Below are 21,931 nucleotides of genomic sequence, written 5' to 3'. Positions count from 1 at the left end.
CTGGGGCATCACCACAGCCGCGGCAGCCAGAAGGCGCGGTCAAACCGGGCCGGCTGCGAAGACGCAGCCGGTTACGATATGAACTTGTGCAACGAGCTCGGGAGAGAAACCGTCCCCCGCTGCGCCCCCGCTCCCTCCTCCCCCCGGCGGAGCCCGCCCGTCTCCGCTCCTGCTTTGCAGCCAATGGCACTAAGCGAGGTGGCTGCATGTGGTGGCACGGACCCAGCGCCCGGGCTGGGAGGAGAGGAGCAGGCAGCAGGCTCTGCTCGTCGCTCGCTCCCTTCTCGGGCTCCCCTGCCCCAGGCATCCCTCCTGCTAGCGGCAGCCAGCCGCACGCTGCCCTCTCCAAGCCCCCCCYTGAACCCTCTCCCTGCCGCTACCTGCAGAATGGACTCGGACTCCGGGGAGCTCAGCGAAGGCGAGCTGCTCTCACCTGCAGGTAAGTGCAAGGAGTGTCTGTGTGTGTGTCGGGGTGGGGGTGGGGGGGGTGCTGCCGCCGCCTTTGGAACTGGCTCCACAGGCAGTGGGATTGGAGGGTGAATGAAAAAGGGGTTTGTATGTTTTTCCACCCGCCTTGCGCATTTCGTATGGTAGCTCCAGGGGAGAGTCGCCGAAGCTCGGCGCTGAGGAGGGACCGCCGCCGTCCCGCGTGTGGCAGGGCTCGGCGGCCGCTTCGCCTCACGCGAGCGGGTCGCTGCCGCCTCACGAGGGCCCCGCGCCAACGGCCCCAACCGCCAAGGGGCCGCCGCGCGCCGGCCGCCCCCCGCCAACGGCCCCAACCGCCAAGGGGCCGCCGCGCGCCGGCCGCCCCGCCGAGGGACTCCTGAAGCAGGGCTCGGATTCGCCCTGCGGCAACGCAGGCTCGCAAGAGCGGAGGAACTGGCTAAGGCGAGAAGCCTCCCCTTTGCTGCCCGCTCGGGAGGCGGTGCAAGTGGTAACCGGCTCCACGGCGGCTGCTTGGGCAGAGGCTCGGCCGGCGCAGGAGGGGCCCGGCCCCGGGCTCTGTTCTCCCTCGGCCGGACGCTTGCTCAGGGTAGCGGAGAGATCTGTCCTGAAGTGCTACAGCCAAGCATGACGTGACACGCGGTTAAATTCACAGCATTGGCATCAGTCTGCTCCCTTSTGCTTTATACCTAGAGGTTGCAAAGCTTTTTGGGGGTGGGTAGTTTCTTTTGCTATTTCTGCAGGACTCCATGTTAGTCCATGTGTGGAAAGGGAGACTCACCCCCACAGACAGCCATGCCAGGCAGTCAGGCCACTAGGATTTTGTTTTCAGAAGAGTGCTAACTTGTCACCAAAAACATGCTGCCTGGTTGCTCTAGGCCGCATAGTTTTTACATGAGACAGAAGAGAAAACTGGGGGAGAAAAACCATATCTTTTACCRTTCCAAATCTCTGCATTCCTGTGTCTTACGCAAAAGAACCATTGCTGACGTGCTGTAATCAAAGGGTGCCTTGCAGAAGCAGTAAATAGGGACAATAAACTTGTATAAAATCCAGCATATATAGAAGTAAATTTGCTCCACCAGTATTGTCAGTCCATAGAGATCAGCTGTTAACTCAAAGCCATCCTGCTTCCCTATGCGCATCTCCAGGTTTCTAACTCTTCTTTGATCAGTAGTGATGTTACCTTGCCATCAGAAAAGCAGACTCCAACAGCATCTACATAGAAAACTGGCACAAGACAGAAGCTAGGTGATGACTGAAGCTAGGTGTGGAAGAAAAGACACAGGCCCATTTGGCCTCCAGCTTCCCATTCAAGTCATAGGTATCTTCTCTAAAGCCATTTAACCAGCATGAGACAAGCGAGAACAGTTGAAATAACATCTAAAATTGTCTCACAATAAACCTAGACAGTGGTACATTACAAACATGCTCTTTAAGATAAATCTTTTTACCRTGACCTGCCCACTTTAGACATATCTTTTATCCCAGCTCCCACTCTATCCCACTCCCCTCCAAAAGCAGTCTACACCAAGCAACAAGCATTTTAAATACTACAGAAAAAGATACCAGATAATCTGTGACAACTTTTAGGGCTTGTCCTGCTAATACTTCAGTGATGAAGAATGGTAAGAAGTCGTAAGATAAGTAGGTGTCATTTGGTCTAGTCTCCCAGCATAACAGGATTTTATAGCATAGTTTTTTCTTTTCCTAAAAAAAMCTCAGGATTTTATAGCATCTTAAATCCCATCCACTTTTAAATATTAGTGGAATTTACTCCTGATATCCTGTTCTGCATTTTCTTACTCAAGATCTAGATATGAATAAGACTAGCAACAGGCATATATTCATAATGCACTGCTAGGCTGAACTTACTAACAAAACCACCAACAGCTATACTTTTTCATACAAATATTCAAAGCAGTGCATGAAGCATGAGTTACAAACAACATTAGGTTTATAGAGAAATTGATGTACTACAGCTCCTGCCAACAACTTACTCTTGCTGTGAATAGGATTTTCTTTTAAATAAATTAAAAAGATGCTCTTAGAGATTGCCATAAGTGCTTTTTATGTCATCACTTCCTAGCTGCCAACAGTTGATGCTCATTATTCTCTTCTACACTTTCTCTTCCTTCTTTTTACTATCTAAGAGAAGAAAAATCTGGTATTTTGATGATACATGGCAGATGCCTATGCAGTAGAACAAAAATGGAAGAGCAAAAACTTAGTGTTTTTCTGTTAGCCAGTTGCATTAATTTTCTCTGCTGTAAAGAATTACTTGCTGTTGGTATCCACAATCCACTTCTGAAAAATACATTTTTTTGCTAGATTTCATTYGGTCTTTTTTCCATACTTTGCTACATGTGCAGTGCATCTCTGTCTGTGGGCGTTTGGTTGTCATTCTGTCAGTCACTATTGCAGGCACAGCACTTGAGGGGTTATAGCATGATCTTCAGTCACCACCGTGTTGAGGGAGGAATGCTGAGGTACCACGCACCACAGATCCCAGTGGCCACGCGCCTTCTGCCTCCCCTTCAAAGGGCAAGTACAGTGCCTCTAGGACAACTGGGGAGAATATTTGGGGTGAAGTCCTAGTAATGCTCCAGTTTTAGCTGTTGCCTTTAGAACAGCTARAATTATACACTGAAAAATGACACATCAACCTGAATGCTTAACTTAATCTCATCATTACCGACTGGTAGCTCCTAGCATGCAGAGCAATGACTTCAGCTTACCTGAATCAAAACTTCTGGTAGTCACTGCCCACTTTTTAGTTCTCCGACTGTACAAATCCAGCATAATAGAGTTCACTTTATCACAAGGGCTTCACAGTGCTAATGTAATACAGCTGCAATACAGCATTATCTCAATTACAGCATATCTCATACCTCCTGCAATACTGATTTAACCTTTTGCTCTCTCCTGGAAGAACACCAGCCCTGCCATTCCTGAGACTCTCCAAACAGGTGTGGACAGGACAAGAGGCTTACTTGTGTCCCCCTACCATCTGCCATGCTCACTTGGCTTCCAAGAGCCAGCTGGAGTCTTATTCCTAGGTCCCAATAGCCTCATTTCCTTTAATAGCCCACTTAAAGCTGAGTCTCCAAGGGAGCAGAAGTATATTTTTCTATGTTTATTTTGAATGTGTTGTTATGATAGCAGCTTCATATTTCTCTAGTGCAAAGAAAAAGCTCCTTACATGTGAAAGCAGTATAAGATGATAGCTGTACAAAACAAAAACAAGAAAACCAACAACCATCACCCGTAACTAACTCCACAGCCTTGGCTTCCACTAGTCTTCTCCTCCATCCATCAGTCAGCTTGAGTGCAAAGCAGTGACTAGTCCAAGCAGATTTTTGCCAAAAAAATAAGTGATTACACAAACCCCTATTAAGAGTATTAGGCAGGTCTGCATTATTTTGTAGAACGTATATCCTGTAAAGCAAAAARGGGGAAAAAGTATATGCTTACTATCATTACTTTCAGTTTCTTGAATTTTACTGTACATACTGCTGATCACATTTCTTTGTGAAGTGTGATCTTTCTGTGGATAAGCTTTTGGAAATTGAACAGTAATCCTTAAAATAGAACATTGTTCTCATTATTCAATGTCCACCTATTGAGAGATTTTTAAAAAAATTATTCGGAAGAACAATGAATTTTTTTTCGGTGCTTCCGCATAATGTGATTCTCTGCCACCTTTTTGCCTAACACATCATAAAAATCCAGGTCATCTCCAACAGCAGTGATTTAGCAGTGAGTTTTGGGATTCTACACAAGAAAAAAAAGCAGACCTTCATTTGGTGCAGATTGCTCTAGGTTCACTGGCAAGACTAGGCAGGAATCTGGCCAAATAGCATTTATATGCAATATCAGTGTAAGCCTGTCCCCAAGCTGCTAAATCCAAACATAGATTGACATGTTCATTTTAATAGAATTGTATAACACTATTAACATATGAAAAGTAGAGGTCAACCACCTGTATCATCTTTGAAACAATACTGATTGTTTTGATTCAAGTTTAACGTATCTTGTAAACTGTTGCTGGTCTCCTCTCTTTCTTCCTACTGAAGTCAAAAGAAATTTGGCCTAAAGAGAGCAGCTTGAGCCCCAAGTAAAACTCTTAACTGGTGACAGACTTTTATTGACACGTCAACATTTTTTCTGCAATTTATTTATCATGCTTTATGATCTGCCTGCACAACTGATACTAGTCTTTTGAGCCTTTACATATTTTAATTGTAGTTTAGCAGAGTTAAATGCCGTTCCAGAGCTAATCCATTCTTATGGGTTTAAGATTAAGTAGGAAAAGTATATTATAAAGTATTTAGTACTATATGAAATTGAGGAACAAGTGATGTACTTACATAGCATAAAGCGCAAGCAGGCACTTTATAATTCTTTTTGCAGTATCATACTGATCATTTAAACGATGTATTTCATAACAAAAAGTATGCTTTGCCCCAGGAAATACTTGTGTTTGACAGGGTAGGGTTTTGATTTAACAAAACCTTGTTTTGCTTTATATATAAAGAGATTTGCAGCAGAAATGCAATAACAGGACTTAGAGAAGCAGGCAGAAGAGGCAGACCACAGCACGTTAGATGTATGGAAACTGGGGGAACCCCCCCCTCCATTTTCGGTGGAATGTGCAGACTCTCTCTGATACTTCTGTAATGAAGCATTTTCAAACACCTGTATGAAAAAGGGCACTCTCCTCCCTTCTGCTGGAAAACAAAGGAAAAGCAAAACTAGTTGAAAAGAGACAGACTCTCTTACAGGGCTTTTTGGCTCAAACTGCATGCTGAGGCAGGCGTGTCTTAATTTCTCTGCCAAGACAGAGTGGGCAGGAGACCCTTCAGGACCGGGTGGCAGTAACTGCCTGTAAGGGCAGCAGCTAGGGCATGCAAGACAGGTTGACTGAATTTTCTCAGATCTGTTTCCGCCAGAAAACACCTGGGTTGCTGATTTACATACAGGCACAGGGGCTGCTGGGGGGCAGGTGGGGAAGCCTTCTATGGGCAAAAATCCAGTCACGCTGTGATGGTGGTGACAGAAGTGGGATTCTTTTTGGCAAACTGAATGGATTGTTTAGTTCAACATRTGAACCTGTGCAAGAGAGTTTTAAAACTGAATAGAAGTAAGAACTTCATGAAGCAATAGATTAAGATCCAAGCTCACCAGCCTGTGCAATAGCAGTATCTGTGGACCAGTCAGTTAAGTAGCAACACCAGAGAGTATATGAGATAACACCCATTTCAATAGTTTTAGTGTGCTTCAGTAGGTGATATGAGGCTCTTGCACATACMAAGATAAAAACAGACTAAGATCCTGAGACGTTTCTTCCTACTTTTGAGAGGATGGCATTTGAAGAYGTGGGCTCAGGAGGGTTGGTCATTGTGTGTGAAGCAAACTGACTCATTTAAGGATAGCAGACTTGSATCACATGAGGAAGTTGTGCTATCATAATGCATAAATACTTCTGAGATGCTTAATCAGAACTATTCGGTTTCAGGACAGAGCATGCTAGTGCCAGCTTGACACACGAGTAGCAGACAGAAGGCAGCCACAACTTTGCCAGGTCCGAGACATCCCCTTGCTCGGGCAGCGAGATTGAGTTTCCACTTTTTTTTGAATGGTAGTTATGAGGAGCTCTGCATAGTCCTAAATTGAGCTTTCCTCAGTAGTGCTAGTGGTACACAAGCAGAAAGCAAGCATGTTGTGGTGTGAGGTTTGGGGGTTTTTTGTTTTTTAAATCGCAGATAGGGACAAACCTTGTTGCAGAAATTTCTAATGCCTGATAAAGTTCATAGCCAAAACTGTTAAGCCATACTCTGTCACACAGCARTCAGCAACTATCCTATCTTCCTTGCCAAAGGACTGTTCTGAAATTAGAGCATTTGATGTACAATTTTGGCAGCAGTGCCATGACCTGTACAGGACAGCCTGCCTGTCATCTCAAAACTTCACACTTCCTGTTTGAAGGTACAACTTATAACCTTTCACTGCATCTAAAGATTAAGAAGTCATAGTAGGAAAAGTAGGTCACCCATTTTTTTTTAGTAGAACAATGAAAGATGGAAGAACAAAGTTATCAATCCCACTCTCAGAGATGGTTCTCCCTCCTATCCCCTATCTGTTAGCTTCAGATTAGTTTTCTCAGTCTGGTTCACCATGCAACCACATGAAGGTTTGTACTAGAACAAGGGAAAGGATAGCATAGGATGGGAACAATTCTATGCCACTACCCATTAGGAATGGCTGTGAGAAGACCTTTGAAGCTGTGGCCAGTCTTGCTGCTGTTACAATGAGAATCAGAACTCTTGCTCTGCWGAAAAGTACTGTGAGGTAAGGAAAATGGTTGGCCAGATATATTCCTGGATATGTCAGAGAGATGAGGAAAGTTCCTGAAAACTTGGCCTGACTGAAAAGCCTTTTTGTCTGCTTTTTACCCACAGCATCAACCAGAGCAGAGGAGAGGTGACAGGCCCTCCCAGACTGCAGGAAAGCAGAAGTATGCTCTAACTTTTTAAGAGCTCTCACTAACTACATCTTTACCAGTAAACTAAGCAGGGCCTGGCTGCGAGCCCAAGCAGTGGCACACAACCCTCTGAACCATTTAACTGTTAGTACACTTCCTGGCACTGTTTCAGCCTATGCTAGATAATCTCCCGCAAGATGTCCTGGCACAGGACAGAGGATAAGTGGCCAGTATGAATTAAACAACATTTGGAGTGTGGGAAAGAACTCAGCTTGCATCCAGATGGCTGTACTGTGCATGTACAACAGGATCAGTCCCAGTTTATTTACAGACATACACTTTGTGGTCAGAGCAGGCTGCAGAGGAAGACTTCATTCCCAGTGACTTCTGTTGCCCTGCTCAGAGCTCTCCAGGTTGTTGGCTTGCTTGTAGACTGCTTTCAGAGCAGCTATGTTGGGCCAAGGCCCCAGTTTGGAGTCTTGCCCAGTTAAATTATTTGCTGTTTTTCTACAGAAGCATCTTTAACAGCTAGATTATGGGAGAGTATCAGATAGGTTGAAAAGAGTCTAGTCCAAAGAGACCCATAGGAAGCTGGTACAAAATWGAAGTAATTATTTCCTCATACCCAAGACTTAGACTTCTTCCTGAGGAGCAAAGTTAAGCTGAAGCCCTGACTGGTAGACRGTGACCTGCTCTTTAAGGCAGATATCTTTAAGGAAAAAAAGAGTAAAAGAAAAAAGCAAAAGTAACTTCTGTTCTTGCCAACGATCGCTAACCCCTCCTTGGTGGAGGTTCTGTTTTAAGTCATAGTTTATCTGTTGGTTTTGGCTGGCCTTTTTACAGACAGCTGGTCTCTCGGCACAGATAATGGGTTTTGGTTAACATCTGTCAATTTAACAACAAAAAAGAGACAGAACAGAACGATTATTTCTAGCTATGATATGAAATAAACACTTCATGGTGAAGAAAGACATTCCCTGTGGTCTTTGTACTGGTTCAATGTAAGAGGTAATCTTCTTTAAAACAAACAGTACTCTAGCAGAATGCTTCCCTATCATCAAACACTTCATTTCTGGCATTAACTCTGTTTATCCAAATAAATATCCAAATAACTCATGTTACAGGAAAAACTGAATAATTTCTCTTAAAAAAAAAAAGAAAGAAAGAAAAAAAGGAATACTATTACTGTGTTACTGTTTCCTTTCCAAGTAGTTTTCCATTTACTCCTACAGTGAACCATTTACATGGCCCAATCATTGGCAGATGCATATCAAGCAAATGTAAGGTCACATCATTCCACACACACCCTTTTAAAAAAAAAATAAAATAAAAAAGATAGTCATCTCTCCTTCAGGGTGATTTTGCCAGCAAACATTTTGTATCCTATAGTAACATTCCACAAAAACGTCAAAGTGCTTTTTGTTTGCTTGCAATTAATTTTAACTTTGTGTATTTGTGTGTCCAGTTTCCTGATTACCCCCAGAAGTTAGAGGGAAGTAAAAGTATCAAGAATGACCTTTATGTTCACTTCAAAACAGATTATATGTGGTATCTCACTATTCTAATACTCAACAGTAGTTTGATACATCATTGTTTAGCACTGGAACAGGTTGCCCAGAGAGGCTGTGGAGTCTCCTTCCCTGGAGATATTCAAAACTTGCCTGAACATGATCCTATCCGATATGCTCTAGGTGACCCTGCTTGAGCAGGGGGGTTGGACTAGATGACCTCCAGAGGTCCCTTCCAACCTCAATGTTTCTGTGATTATTTCATTAGTGACCTCCACTATTATGAAAAATATGGAATAGTAGATGCAAAAATAATCAACACACTTATAATGCACAGCTACTGGATTTATTTAAAAGTGACTAAGAATCGGTGATTTAATATGTTGACTTGAACTATAGATTTCAGAAAKGGATAAAATTCACAAGTCTAAATATTCAAAGAATAGTTCTATGAATTTCGCAAAGTGCCAATATGCCATATTATTACCAACTTGGACTAGTCAGTCCCCTTTAAATGTACCTTATATATATATATAAAGAAGTTTCCTCCCTTCAATGAAGTGACTTGTGTCTATCAGAAACCAGCTTCTACAGTACAAATCTAGCTCAAGTTTAGCTAGAAGTTCTGTCTCACTTTTATCTGTATTTGTTTTTAAGAGTATATCCAGATCAGTTCTTAGATCTTGATATCAGATACCATCTGACATAAGAGAGAACATAGTACTTGGTATCCTCAGGGTAGATACAACTGAGATTTCACTCTCTGTCCCCCCTTTCCCCAAAGGGAGATGGTACATTCATCTAGGACATGATCAAAACTARCATTTCTCCACAAATCACTTTCCTTATAGAAGTTATAGAGAATTGATGGAAAGCAAAGATTATCTGTTAAAGGAGAAATGAACATCAATGCTTACCATAATTCCATGATTCAAACGTTGAAATTAGGATTAAATCAGATGCCTAGGGGCCGAGAACAGCCCCAGCACTTAGTTGTTAATCAGCTGATACTCATTTATCCTCAGGACCAGAATACTTCCTGGCATTTTGAGAAAAATTTCCAAGCTGTGAACCAAGTTTCTTTTTAACTAGCTGGTATTGTTCACTTCAAGCTTAACAAAGTTGTGCTGATTTTGCTCAGTGCTAGGGGTTTAAAAGTTTAGTTATGGAAAGCCAGAAGATAGCCATRTTCAATGTTACATTGCCATCTTCCACAGCCTATGCCAGTATAAAGGGATGTTTGTTTGGACTGCAGGTAAGAGGAGCAAGGAGGGGACCACACCTTGGGAATACATGCAGACATACCTCACACTCTAAGGCCCAGCACATGCAGTTTGCTATGGCCTGCAGAAGGGAAGGAAGGCTGAACCCCCCTCCCCACACACACACCTCTGACTGCCAGTTGCTGCCAGAGAAGTTTAGTCCCTCAGAGAAACAGAGGCATCAAAATTGTGTTTATACCTTCCGATGTCCAGCTTCTAGAACCTTTTTCACTTTGCCCTCTTTCATATGTTCRAAGCCATTTGCTCCAGTTGATAAAGTCAGGAGTATTTCTCTTTTCATTTTTYCCCCCTTACTGCTTCTCAGATTTAATATGTTACTGTAAAGCCCATCCTCTCCTTTTGCTCTAATAACATTACTGTGTTTCCTCTCCACCCATATCTTTTTAGCATAGAACCAAGCTTTTCGTATCCCCTGTGCCTTGGCCAGGGTAATATGTTATTTTCTTTTGCACTATTTTCCCAGTCTTGATCCAATCCCTCTTTCTGAAATCTTTTCAAATATGCTTTTTATGATTTCTGCCACAACGGTGGGGGAAAGTATTGTCAAGTTGTATTTCATGAAAGGGGAAACTGATGGGAGTAAAGCACTGTACTGTCTTTGTGGTTGCAAGTATTAGAAGCAGATTTGCTTTGCCAGAGGAACTAACCTACCTCCTTTAGCCAAGAAACAGTGGGCTCGCAAATGAGAAGATTGTCATCCTGATTATTAAGGGACGTCTAGGAAAGGGAAATTGATTCGTCTTAGAGATACTGAAATTAGAGACAGGTATATCTGACAGTATTTGCCAGAAAATAAGACAATTTTTCTGTTAATTCCAAAGTGCATTCCTGAGTAAACATCTGTTTGGAGAAACAATATAACCTCATCCCCATAAGATCAAATCTTGAATAGCAGGTCAGGGGGAGGGTAGAATTACATTTCAATCCAAACACGACAGCCTGTAACTGGCACTGGTCAAATAAGGTCAGAGGAGGAAATTGCTTTCTAGGGGCACAGCTTAATTACAAGGAATAAAAGAAAACAAGGGGTTGTCTGTCCCTTTGGCAAAGTATTCTGATAAACCATGGTATGCAGATTATTTTTCCCCTGTAAGTTTACTAATATTTATTCTTCTAAGTTCTAGTAAATATTTTTAATGAAGAGGTATTTTAAGAGGATTCACACAAGTTGGCTCTAGAAGGCAAGCAGAAGCCTGTGCTGTGTCACTGCCACAGCTGTGAAAAGGCAGTAAGAGATGTTTCTAGAAGTTAAACTCTTCTTCACTTAGAAGGAAAAAAAGCCTTTTTCACTATTCTTCTCCCAGAGAGACATTAAGAGGACCAGAGCACACACGTACACCAAGGGAAGCACTAGGGAAAGGAACCAGAAGAGTCGACAGTCAGGTGCAGGCTCACCAGAACCAACCAACAGTGCTTCCATATCCCCTTTTCCATTTCTCGATTGATCTAGCTGAACTGCATCAAGTTCAGTCAGAGCTGAACCTGCCTGGTGCAGGGCCAGCAGCCACACTGATACCTTGTTTCCATCAAGGAGGAACCCTTTGCTTTTCTTTAGAAAACTCTTATCTTTATGGCTTTGTCTTGCCTGATTAAGATTGCAAGTTTGGATGCAAGTCTGCAAGTCTCACGTGTCCAGTCAGCAATATCTGGTACATGACATGCCAATACAGGAGGGAGGAAAAAAAAAAAAAAAAACCACCGACAGTCCTGCACAGCAGCAAGGGAACGTGGCTGTTCCCTAGCGTAGCAGCCCTTGCCCGTTCGCATGACCCAGCCCGCAGAAGGGGCACGCTCACGTTACATCAGCTGTTCACAGCCGAGATGTCCGTGTGGCTTGCGAATTCCCACAAGAGCTATGTCTGTTCTTGCCCATATACAGTAGACGGGTAGCAGTTGCTCTTACATTGCCAAGCGCTCCGTGTATTTACCTTGTAGAACTTTGCTAGGAAAATACTGCCTTAGCAACAGCCACGCAGTATCACGACTGAGACAAGTGACGTGCAGGAAGAGAATTTAAGGGGACCACTGTTCAGTATTTTCCATATTTTCAAATAACGGTTTAATTTCCTTGAAGTTACTGCAGTCAGTGACAAGGAGGTAGAAAGGTACATGCAAAATACCTAAGGCTGTGCACTAAAACAAAGTATGATTAGACCTACCGAATAACTAGYGGTAGCAACCACAATTGCACGACTTTGTAATTATACACTCATCGCTGAAAGAGCTTTGCTATGAAATACGGAGTTCCCTTTTCCTATAGCCACATTCAAAGGCAATTCATATAGTAATTTATTATAATGGCATGCACGTTAATTCTGCAATACTTTATTTCTTCCCTCACTTTTACAGAGGTTCAAGAAGTAGGTATGCTTTTTAATAGGGAYGATAACTTAGGGACATCTTAAGCCAACATGTAGTCACTTCACCAGTGACTAAAATACAAGTTCTATCTGCTCTACAGACCATATTGTTGTTAAAGAGATTAAGAATAAAATCCTTAAATACTTGGATTTTAAAGCAATATGGTTTCTTTGTCAAGGTCTCTGTTAAAAAAAAAAAAARAGAGAGAGATGAAACTCCACTATTATATTATTGAAGGTTTTACAGCTATCTACAGGAATTCACTGGGTTAGAAACTTGCCTTATTCTAAAGTTTTTTAAAGCTGAAAACATTTTTATACAAACAGCATGTGATTGAATATAGCTCAGCTAATTTTAAGTAGATAAAAGTCATCTTCGTCAGCTAGGGAAGTGCTATATATAGAAAAATAAACTTAATACTTCCAAGTTACAGGCTTCAGTAGTTTTTTGGCATTAAAATCTACAGCAAGTATAAATAAARCACAGCAAATATAAAAGCAATTTCCTTCATAAGAAAATACATATAACAACCTGAGAAGCTCAGTTAGCAAAGAGACAAGTATTCCACAGAATGGGAAACATTACATTGGTTCGATAACAATCGCTCTGTGCTACCATGAATAGGACATGCACACCCATCAGAAGGTCAGACCTTTACAAGAAACTTTAAATATTTTTTACAAATCTGAAAAACTGAATAAGTCATAGCATAGGCAGGCTGTCCTGCATCCTCCAAGAGGTACAGGGTGGAAGAACAGCTCTTGAGAAGGAAATAACTTTATAGACCACATCTGTGCCATCAAAACTGCAGACCACTGTGAGGACAGATCAAATCTCTGCTCCCACATAGTTGCCCCGGGAAGCTGCCTCCTTTGGGGCAACAGAGGGCTGTGGACAGCACTGCCACAGCACTGGAGAAATTCTGCACCTTAACCCTTTACAACACCCTTCTAAAGCTCTGAGGGTAACACATCAGGATTATGTCAGGAGTTGRAGTAGGCTTTACTGGATTTTAGCAGATCTGAAAAAAATTGGTATGTAAAATTACTTGTTCTTTGATTCATAAATGCACAGATCTTTCATGATGGGGAGGGAACAGAGGCTAGCTTGCTTAAAAACACACAGAATTTACAGTAAAAAAAGCAAATAAATGAAAATTAATCTCAGGACAGCACTGCTTAGGTGGCTGATTTTGCAATACCACAGTTAACCACATACAGCAGACATTGTAGAGGAAGTGTTAGATGGCTAGAGTTAAAAGGTGTGGATGGGATACTCCTAGCATATGTTCAGCTGCACACTTCAGAACTCTCCTAACAAAGCATGCAAAGAGACCCACGTGCAGAGTAACAAACAAGATAATACTTAAGAAATTCCTTGTTATTTGCACATTCTCTTTTGGAAAAAATAGAAAATATCTAAAATACATAGGATTCTTAAGATTCTCCAAGGTTTTCTTCTCTGTCCAGTTTTGCCTTATTAACGCTGCAGCAGGTCTCCTTTCCTGATTCTGCATCCCAGTAGGTGTGTGCACTAATGACACTGCATCCGTATTAAGCCTCAACTTTAAGAAAATTTTAACTGCTCATCCACCACTTTAAAGAATTGAGAGGGGTAACTCATTTGTGTATCTTTTAAAAAGAAACTTTGCCACTTAGTTTTCTGTTAAGTAACATCTTCCTGTATTTCARAGTCAACAGGATCTTAATTTTACATGCCTACTATATGTCTGTCCTTAAAAGATACCCATCTAATTTCTTTTTGAAAGGATATCACATGGGAGGTTGCACAATCTGATGTCTGAAGTACTGGACTGACAGCAGGGTCTTAATCACAGCCTTAAGCAAGTATTTCACAGTTGTGTCTTTTTCTCCTCCCATCTCTGGTCTGTCTACCTTTACTATTTTTAGGTCAGGAACATTTTTCATGATGTGATTATGCAGTAAGGACCCCAAAATATTTTACTGAACACTAATAAATACTAATATCAATACAGTCCCTGATTACTACAGATACTTTGATGGGTATATCCTGAAAAGACTCCAGAAACTACATTTGTACAGTTAATGAATGATTTTAGAAATCAAAAGATATGTATGGTTCAGAACAGGCTGCAGTTTGAGACCTATCTTATTTTAACCAGCTTTGACCTCTCTTGCTGTATCAAAACAAGTGACTAGGGTGTTTGTCTTAAATAAGCAGCAGTACTACGTATCATGATATAATAAAGAAGCATTACAATTAGAAGTTGAAAATTCCTACTGTATTTTTTATAATAATTCAGTTAAAGAGAAGCAGTAATGTTTTTGCATCTTTCCATTTTCTTCTGATTCAAAACAGCTAGCTCTTTGCCATGCAAAAGCACATTTGGAATAAAAATAGAACCTAGAATTAGAAACATTGGGTGTGCCTTGGGGAAAAAAAAAAAAAAGCCACTTTTAATACATAGGACTCACTGAAATAAAGAAAGCAGGCCTTTCACCCAAAGAGAAGTCACTAGAACAAAGTCTGCCAAGAATTAACATCCTCATGACTGCTGGCATATTTTCTAACTTAGTTCTTTTAAAATAAGGGGTGGGATCAAACACAAAAGAGAACCTGATCAAAAATGATGGGACGCAGGGTTTCCTTCATGACTGCAATGCATATACCATGGTCTAGGACTATAGCATCCCTAAGAATCCAACCATAAGTTGGGGTGAAAAATATTTCCCACAATACCCAAAATTAATCTATTTTCTTTGGAATCCAAGTTTTAGTTCTTCCACATAAATCAGTGTAGATTTACATATATAACCCAAACCTACCTACACCATCATCTTCAGGACAGGGTGTGAAGGTGCTGTTTCCTGCCAAACTCACTCAAGTGCAAGCCAGAAAACAGATTTCTGATCCTATTCTGAAGAGTTTTGTGCAAAAAGCTGGATTTCTGGGCTGAAAGTCTGTGCTTCCAAGCCATCTGCCCTCTCTTACTAGATCTTAGGCAACTCTTYAGCAGAAGGAATAATAAATCCTGCTCTAAGGCAACTGAATCCATAACCTGGAGGTAGACCTCTAGAAAGCTAGGTGAAACCTGACATGAGATGCATCAAACTCCAGCCTTGCTCTCTGTGACATAGCCTTTCATTAACAGAGCTGTAACAGTAATCTCACCTGCAGAAACACAGGTTGAAAACGTGTAAATGAATAACTGTTGTGGAATTATCTTCCTTCTCTCAGTTGTCATGATCAGTTTATTTAACCTAAAAATGAGAAGACCACAGGACATTTTTCTGCACATACTGAAGTTTGTTGAAGTTATTTATAGAAAATTGGGATCAGTTAGAACAAGAAACAATCAGCATATTTGCAGCAAGGGAGATTTCAGTATGATGTTAGGAAAATCTTTATAGTTAGAAAGGATGTAAGCACTGCATTAAGCTATGTGGGGATGTTGCAACTTCTCTCTCATTGGAAAGTTTAAGAACAAGTTAGAGAAATATCTTTTAGCCTGCTGATCTTATCTCAGAGCAAGGAATGGATTGGATGATCGATTAAAAGTTCTCCTTCAGCATCATACTTCYGTGAAGTTGAATACATAGCATTTTGAAGCCAAGCCTAGTGTTGCAAACAACTATTTTCTACACCAAATTGTTATCCTGATTTGGCCTTCTTTGCCAGTGAATAGAACTGCTTTCACCAAAACCTGCCCTTAACTGCCAGTGTTGAAGATGAGATCAAGTCTGTTAGATAGAAGTTCCAACTTCTCTGAAGACTATCATTACTTTAGTTCATATACATGTAGGTAATCCACCAGTCCTAACCCCACCTACACTACCCTTGCTGGCCCTAACCTTGGAGCTACTGAACTCATTGGTCAGTTACCCCAAAGTCACCTGCAGCTCAGCCATTAATACAAACACTTAYTTCCAAAATGTAAATGCACACAGCTTAGTTACTGAGGTCTGTAAATACACAGGTGAGAAAAAATGCTAAAGAAAACCACTTGATTATTCTCATCCCTAAACTAGACCAGAAGCTTCCCCTCTCTGTAACTAGCTGACAAATTGTAGATTTTTTGGCTAAACCATGGGGTCAGGAGTGCATCACTTGTGTGCACCCTATGCTGTCAGATCACATTCACTTGGGAGAATGTGTGTCTGTTGGGCCTTTATACACAATCCCCTCAAATCTCCTTAGATTCAATTCAGGTTAAGTCCCCCAGCACCACCCCAGGTATTACTGCTCCTTAATTGATACAGGAGGCAGTGCTCTACAGCCTGTTGACTGCTCTCACCTCTCCGGAAGCTAATGTTCCTTCAGAAAGCCAGGTGCAACCACCTTCTGTGCCAGCTGGCTTTGAGACATAAAAGTCAGCCTTATAGTCATCAACAGACTACACCTGGAGGTCTGTTAATAACATCTTGTATTTGCATATTATGTAGCCCCTAGCATAAGAGGTATTATTGACACCTGAAGGCTTTTTTCTCCCTTCCTCCTTACTTAGAGGAAGCCTATATCTGTAGGTAGCATTAACTTGTCTTATATCCATTAGATGTACTCTCTGGCTGTAAATTACACTTTAAAAAAAGCAAATTCCTGCTCTATTAAAAATAGACCATCTACTTCAAGCTTAGAGAGCTATTTGTGTTGTCTTACAGCTTAATAGCTCAGTGAGACCAAGACGCAAATTAATACCAACTGGAGTTACTGAGGAGAAGATACACTTTCTGGCAAACCTGACAATTTCATTTTACATGTTTAACATCAGTTTCGTTGATTTTCATCTTGCCATAACAAAGCCATATACAGCAGGAAAAAAAAAATCTTATAAAACTGTTCCTAAGATGACCCAAGATAGACTAAGCAGACCACCTACCTTAGGAATTCAATTTTTAACATAGAAAGGAATGTTAAAACCTGTGAGTTATGAGTAGCTTTATTCTTTCTTCATAGTGCTTTTACTTTACCCTGGGGAAGAAATAAGCAGACTGAAGGAAGTAAAGGAGGAGACCCTTTTGCTCACAGGAGTGGGTGAGAGCTGAACCATTTTTGGTATGCTTTAGACTGTATCTTCACAGATGGAACACTCCAAAATTCCAATGTGCATCCCAACCCATAAAGGAAAGGCTTAGGACACTTTAGTTTCCCTCTCATGGACTTTGGTTTCCACAGAAAGTAAGGGAGGCAAGATACATTCCTGCCAAGTCACTCAAACACTCAGGGGACCAAGGTCTTGAGTTGTTCTGCTGAGTCTGTAGCCAGAGACACTAAACCTTTCATCCAGCTTTTACAAATTCAAAACATGGCAAGGCTAAGAAAACAGCCTCTCTTCAGCTCCACACTTCAGAAGGAAAAAGTGATGCAGGCTCCAAACCAGCTACAGTTTTGCCTTGCATTTACCTGCAACAGAAGGAGTGGGTTTGAAATTTCTGAACAACCAGAAAGGGGCAGCAGGGCAAAGGAGAAGATATTTATCCTCTCCAAAGCAGTAGGCTACAGAGTCAATCTGGGCTACGCAAGGAAAGCACAGACAAAACTACCAAAATAAAATACGCAGACAGGAACCACCATAGAAAGCCACTGGCATGATATTCAGCTAGTCTACCACCAGAAATAAGCTAATCATCCTTAATGATACTCATGTGAATACTAAAGGGGTTAAACATTCATACACCTCTTAGATCAAAATAAAATTAAATATCTCAACAGAAAGCAATTGAAATATATCAGTGAATTTCTAGGGAGCATTTGAGCTTACAGCACAAGAGAATGCTCTTCAGCGAGCACCACCTGAGCCTACAGCATGTGCTTGTTTAGACTGCTAATCCAGTAGTTTCCTGTTTCCCTCACACTGCTATAGAGTACTTTTGCTTTGAAAAACACAAACAAGCAGAGAAAGAAAGTAAACAAACTGCAAAGCTAACTTTAATGTTAAAGTCAGAGTAAACAGCAGTCTTTTAAATAAACAAACAGACACACAAAGACTTGTTAGATATGTTACTAAACTTGGTACCTGTAGAGGTGACTCCATAGTTCATGCAGGACTTGCAAAACATTGCCAGAGAACACTTTTTATAACTGAAGAATTATAGATTTTTACATCTTTAGATTTGCTTCTCTAAGCAAAATCAACAGCTTAAATAATCAGTTGAATCCATTCTCAGTTTTATGAAAAGAAAATAAAACTATAGCAACCATGCAGAGAAACCTTAGAAGAAAGACTAAAAGGTACAGATGGAACTATGAGCCAGAGCAATACAGAAGGACTGCACAAACCCTGTGTGTGCTCAGCTGGAACACTCTTTCATGTAGCACTGTGAGAAAGTCAGCGTTTCTTGCGGAAACGTTCCCTGCATGCCTCAGTGTTATTTTGTACTAGACAGAACAGGCATTGAGTCAGACCAAGTGTCCTTGTAGCCTAGCACACAGCCTCTAACAGAGGCCAACAGCAAATACCTAGACAAGTACAGGAACAGGGCAAAAGACACTGTGATACCTGCACAAAACATTCTCCCAGCCTCCAACAAATAACAGCCCCAAGACCTCCCAGGTTAGAGGATGTGCCAGTAACAGTAAGGAGTCACACACCTACCTCTGAAATCACACATGCTGACCACAGACCATCCATAACTACTTTCTTCTTTGCATTCCCCTGCTGCAAGCAACCCACCTRCCTGCATACAGCAGCCAGCACCCTGGCCTCTCTTGCATTTCAAGCACCAGGTGCAGCTGGTCAGTGAAATGGCTGATTTGCTGACGAGGAGCACCTTGTGCCATGGAGCAGAGAGACAGCAGCAGTGCACTTTGGCTCAGACTCTCTCCTAGAAAGGAAGCCAAATGGCTGGCATGTTACCATGTTGCATCCTGGCACCACAATTCTCCCCTTGTTCCATGTGAGATGYATTTCACATGATGTGCTGCAGCATTATCTTATGTACTGGAGGTGAAAAAATGAGAGTTTTGTGTCCTGGTAGGGATTGTAATGCACAGGTTAGCCAGGAGAGACTATCATGACTTAGGCAGACCTTCCTTGCTTCCTGCTGGGGCTTTCCCAGCTCCCAGCACCTGTGAGAATAAGCAGTGTTACCATGCATATCTTCCATGACTGCATATTCTGTGTCTCATATGCTCAGTCTAAAACCCARCTACAGTCTTCATGCTGTTTTGTGCTATTCCATTTTTATCTTCACTTTGGTACTTTGAAGTTTGCTGTATGGTTTTCAGGTTCCAAAGTTTCCAGGATCAAATATCAAAATATGAATAGGGTAGCAGAGACCAATCTTTCATGCCCTCCAGATTAAAAAATAAATTCAGAGTATTAGTAATGTCATATGCAAATGGCAATTGGACAGAATTGGACTATATAGCATAGTACAGAGAGATTCAGCAAGTTTTAAAGGAATTTGGTTTTTTTATTGGCATTACAGCTGTCAGACTTTTAAAAAATATTATTATTTGAAAATCAGTGACAATATTGTTTGTTTTGTATTTTAAAATTACTTAATAYATGATGTAAGTATCTTCAGGATACAGTAAAGCAATTTAAGTACTCAAAATACTTACTTAGCCTTATAAGGAAAAACATCAAATTACATATGAGGKTTTTTTTTAATGCATACAAAGGTAAAGAAAAAAAATTGCTAAAATATTGATTGATAAAATAAATTTTATTATGTAAAACTGAAACAAGGCCTAACCTTGCAGCCTTAATCTGGTAAGATGCCCATCAAGTGAAGAATTAGTGCTAGATATAAGTCATTATCTGGAAAGGAAGCAGGAAAATATTTTTCTAACTAAATTTTACAATTTTTTCAGAGTCACAGGTAGAAAGCAGATATTATCAGCTCTGTGGAAATTAAATGCTTAAGTGTCTTCTTGGACTGTGCAAATCATATTGTTAGAGCCTGTGAGATGCAGCACTGAGGCAGGCAAATAGAAATTTGAAATAAAATGGCTATCCCACTAGCAGGTGAGTCTGGGTGGAAATTCTCAATCTGAAAGTGTTGTTATTTGGGTCTCTGTTTCACCTCCTCCCGCATATCCTTCATGGTTGCTAAGAAACAGCAGTATTACTGTACAGTAATCATTCCTACTCCATTCTGAATTGTAGTTAATTAGGGTATGTGTGAAGCTGGATTCCTATCAYGAGAAGAAATAGAGAAAGTTTATGTCTAAATGCACTGAACAGTCTGACTGAGGAACGTAGGGTTCATGCTAAGTCAAAATGTTCACACAGCAAAGAGCTTTTTAAAGTTCTGTTTTCCCTGGATATTTTATAATACTTGGGTGGAATGAAGGAATCATGATTAGCTGTGTCCCAAAATCTGTCTTTTTGCAATCAGTAATGAAAAATCTCAGCTTGAGTGTGAAATCTGAGGGCTCAAAGACCGAGATGATGTGATTGGATAAACTAAAAAATAATACTAGGATGTGTTCTCTGAAATGGGTAACAGAGAGCAGCAAGAGGTTTACAGCTTAGGAGAGAATAAAGAGAATGTGGCGAGTATAAGATGCTGCTGGGGATTTTTAGAAAAATTAAAGGGATACTTTTTGTATAGAGATAAGAAAAAAAGAGAACTTGATACCAATTATTTGGGAATAAAAATGTTTAGGTTACATAAATATACCAGATTGTCCTTCTCCTCTGCATTTTTTATTTACCTGACTGAATGTAAACATTATGGTCTCAAACAAAAAAAATCTATATATCTTCGACTTTGTCATTTACTAGGGAGTTTTCTAATCAGTGCCTTTGTTGTACATAGTTGTACACGAGTGAAAATCTGATATCTCATTATGAAAGAACACTGAACAAGCTCCCAATCTAAGCGCCTGCTATTTGAAGCTCAGAACAGATCTGTCATTATCTTTGTAAAAAATCTGTGCTAGCAGTAATACTACTTTTTAACTAAGTCAAGTAAGCGAATTTTAAATAGCTCAGAAATTGGTTGCTGTGAAAGTCTTTAAAGCTAAAAATTATGGAGACGTATTCAATGAACCAGATTTTAAGATCTGTCATTGTAATACTCTGAAAAGTATTGAAACTACCTGCCTAATGAGAACGCAAAGTGAATAGCTGTTTGTGGGCTGCAGACAGATTAGCTGCTGTAGCACCCGTGATGGCCTTTTATGTGCCTTTAAATCGCATCTAAAAAAAAGAGTGATAAAGAATGTCATACTGCTACTTTCCAGGGAAATTATCAAATGAGGAAAGTTAGGTGTTGTATATGAATGCTTGCAAAAGATAGGTTTCTTACTTTCTAAAGTGGCTGTGGAGTAAATTCAAGATATAGGGTTGAATCTCTTCAACCTAGGTGTTATAGAGGGGGATAGAAGCCAAACAACACTCCTCTTGGAARTACTTCGAGAATCACCTTTCCAATGCTTAAAAAATTCTGAATAGTGAAGAGACAGATAGTTCTTATTCCAGCTATGACATCAGCTATGAAATCCTGCTGTGTACAATTTTACATGAAGAAGGATTTTCGTAACTWCTGCTTGGAGGGACACAGTAAATATGAACTTGCTTCAGTTTCTTTTCATTTTTCTTTGCCAAATAAGGATATTGCAGGAAGACCTTTCTAACACAAATCCAATGAATTTCTCAGTTCTCACTGAGCAGAGGCTCTCTTAGATTGTCCAGATGCTAAGTATTAACACTGATAACTGGCTAGATCTACCCTCAGTTTGTCAGCATTCATTTTGTGGTTATTTATTAGTTAGTTATTAGTGGTTATTATTAGTACCAACATGCTATGTAGCACTGGTTTATTAATCAAGATATACTCTGCAGCCAAAATGGAAAGATATTTGTGTTCAGCAGAGAGCTTTCAAATTATAAAAAAGTAGAAAATATTTTAAAATTTCTT

The 21,931-nt window shown here is 40.8% G+C and overlaps 1 protein-coding gene across 1 annotated transcript in view; it reads left to right on the top strand.

The window, feature by feature from the left end:
- The first annotated feature begins 289 nt into the window (after positions 1-289).
- Positions 290-21,931, top strand: part of TIPE3 (TNF alpha induced protein 8 like 3) — a 49,028-nt gene continuing 27,386 nt past the window's right edge. The window contains exon 1 of the mRNA XM_085303402.1: positions 290-439. Coding sequence (XP_085159528.1) covers positions 388-439 — 52 coding nt within the window. The 5' untranslated portion in view covers positions 290-387. The remainder of the gene's footprint in view (positions 440-21,931) is intronic.

The sequence above is a fragment of the Rhea americana genome, unplaced genomic scaffold, assembly GCF_003343005.1.
Source record: "Rhea americana isolate MKP2758 unplaced genomic scaffold, rheAme1 scaffold_2, whole genome shotgun sequence".
Lineage (NCBI taxonomy): Eukaryota > Metazoa > Chordata > Aves > Rheiformes > Rheidae > Rhea > Rhea americana.
This window is presented reverse-complemented; position numbering and strand designations above follow the sequence as displayed.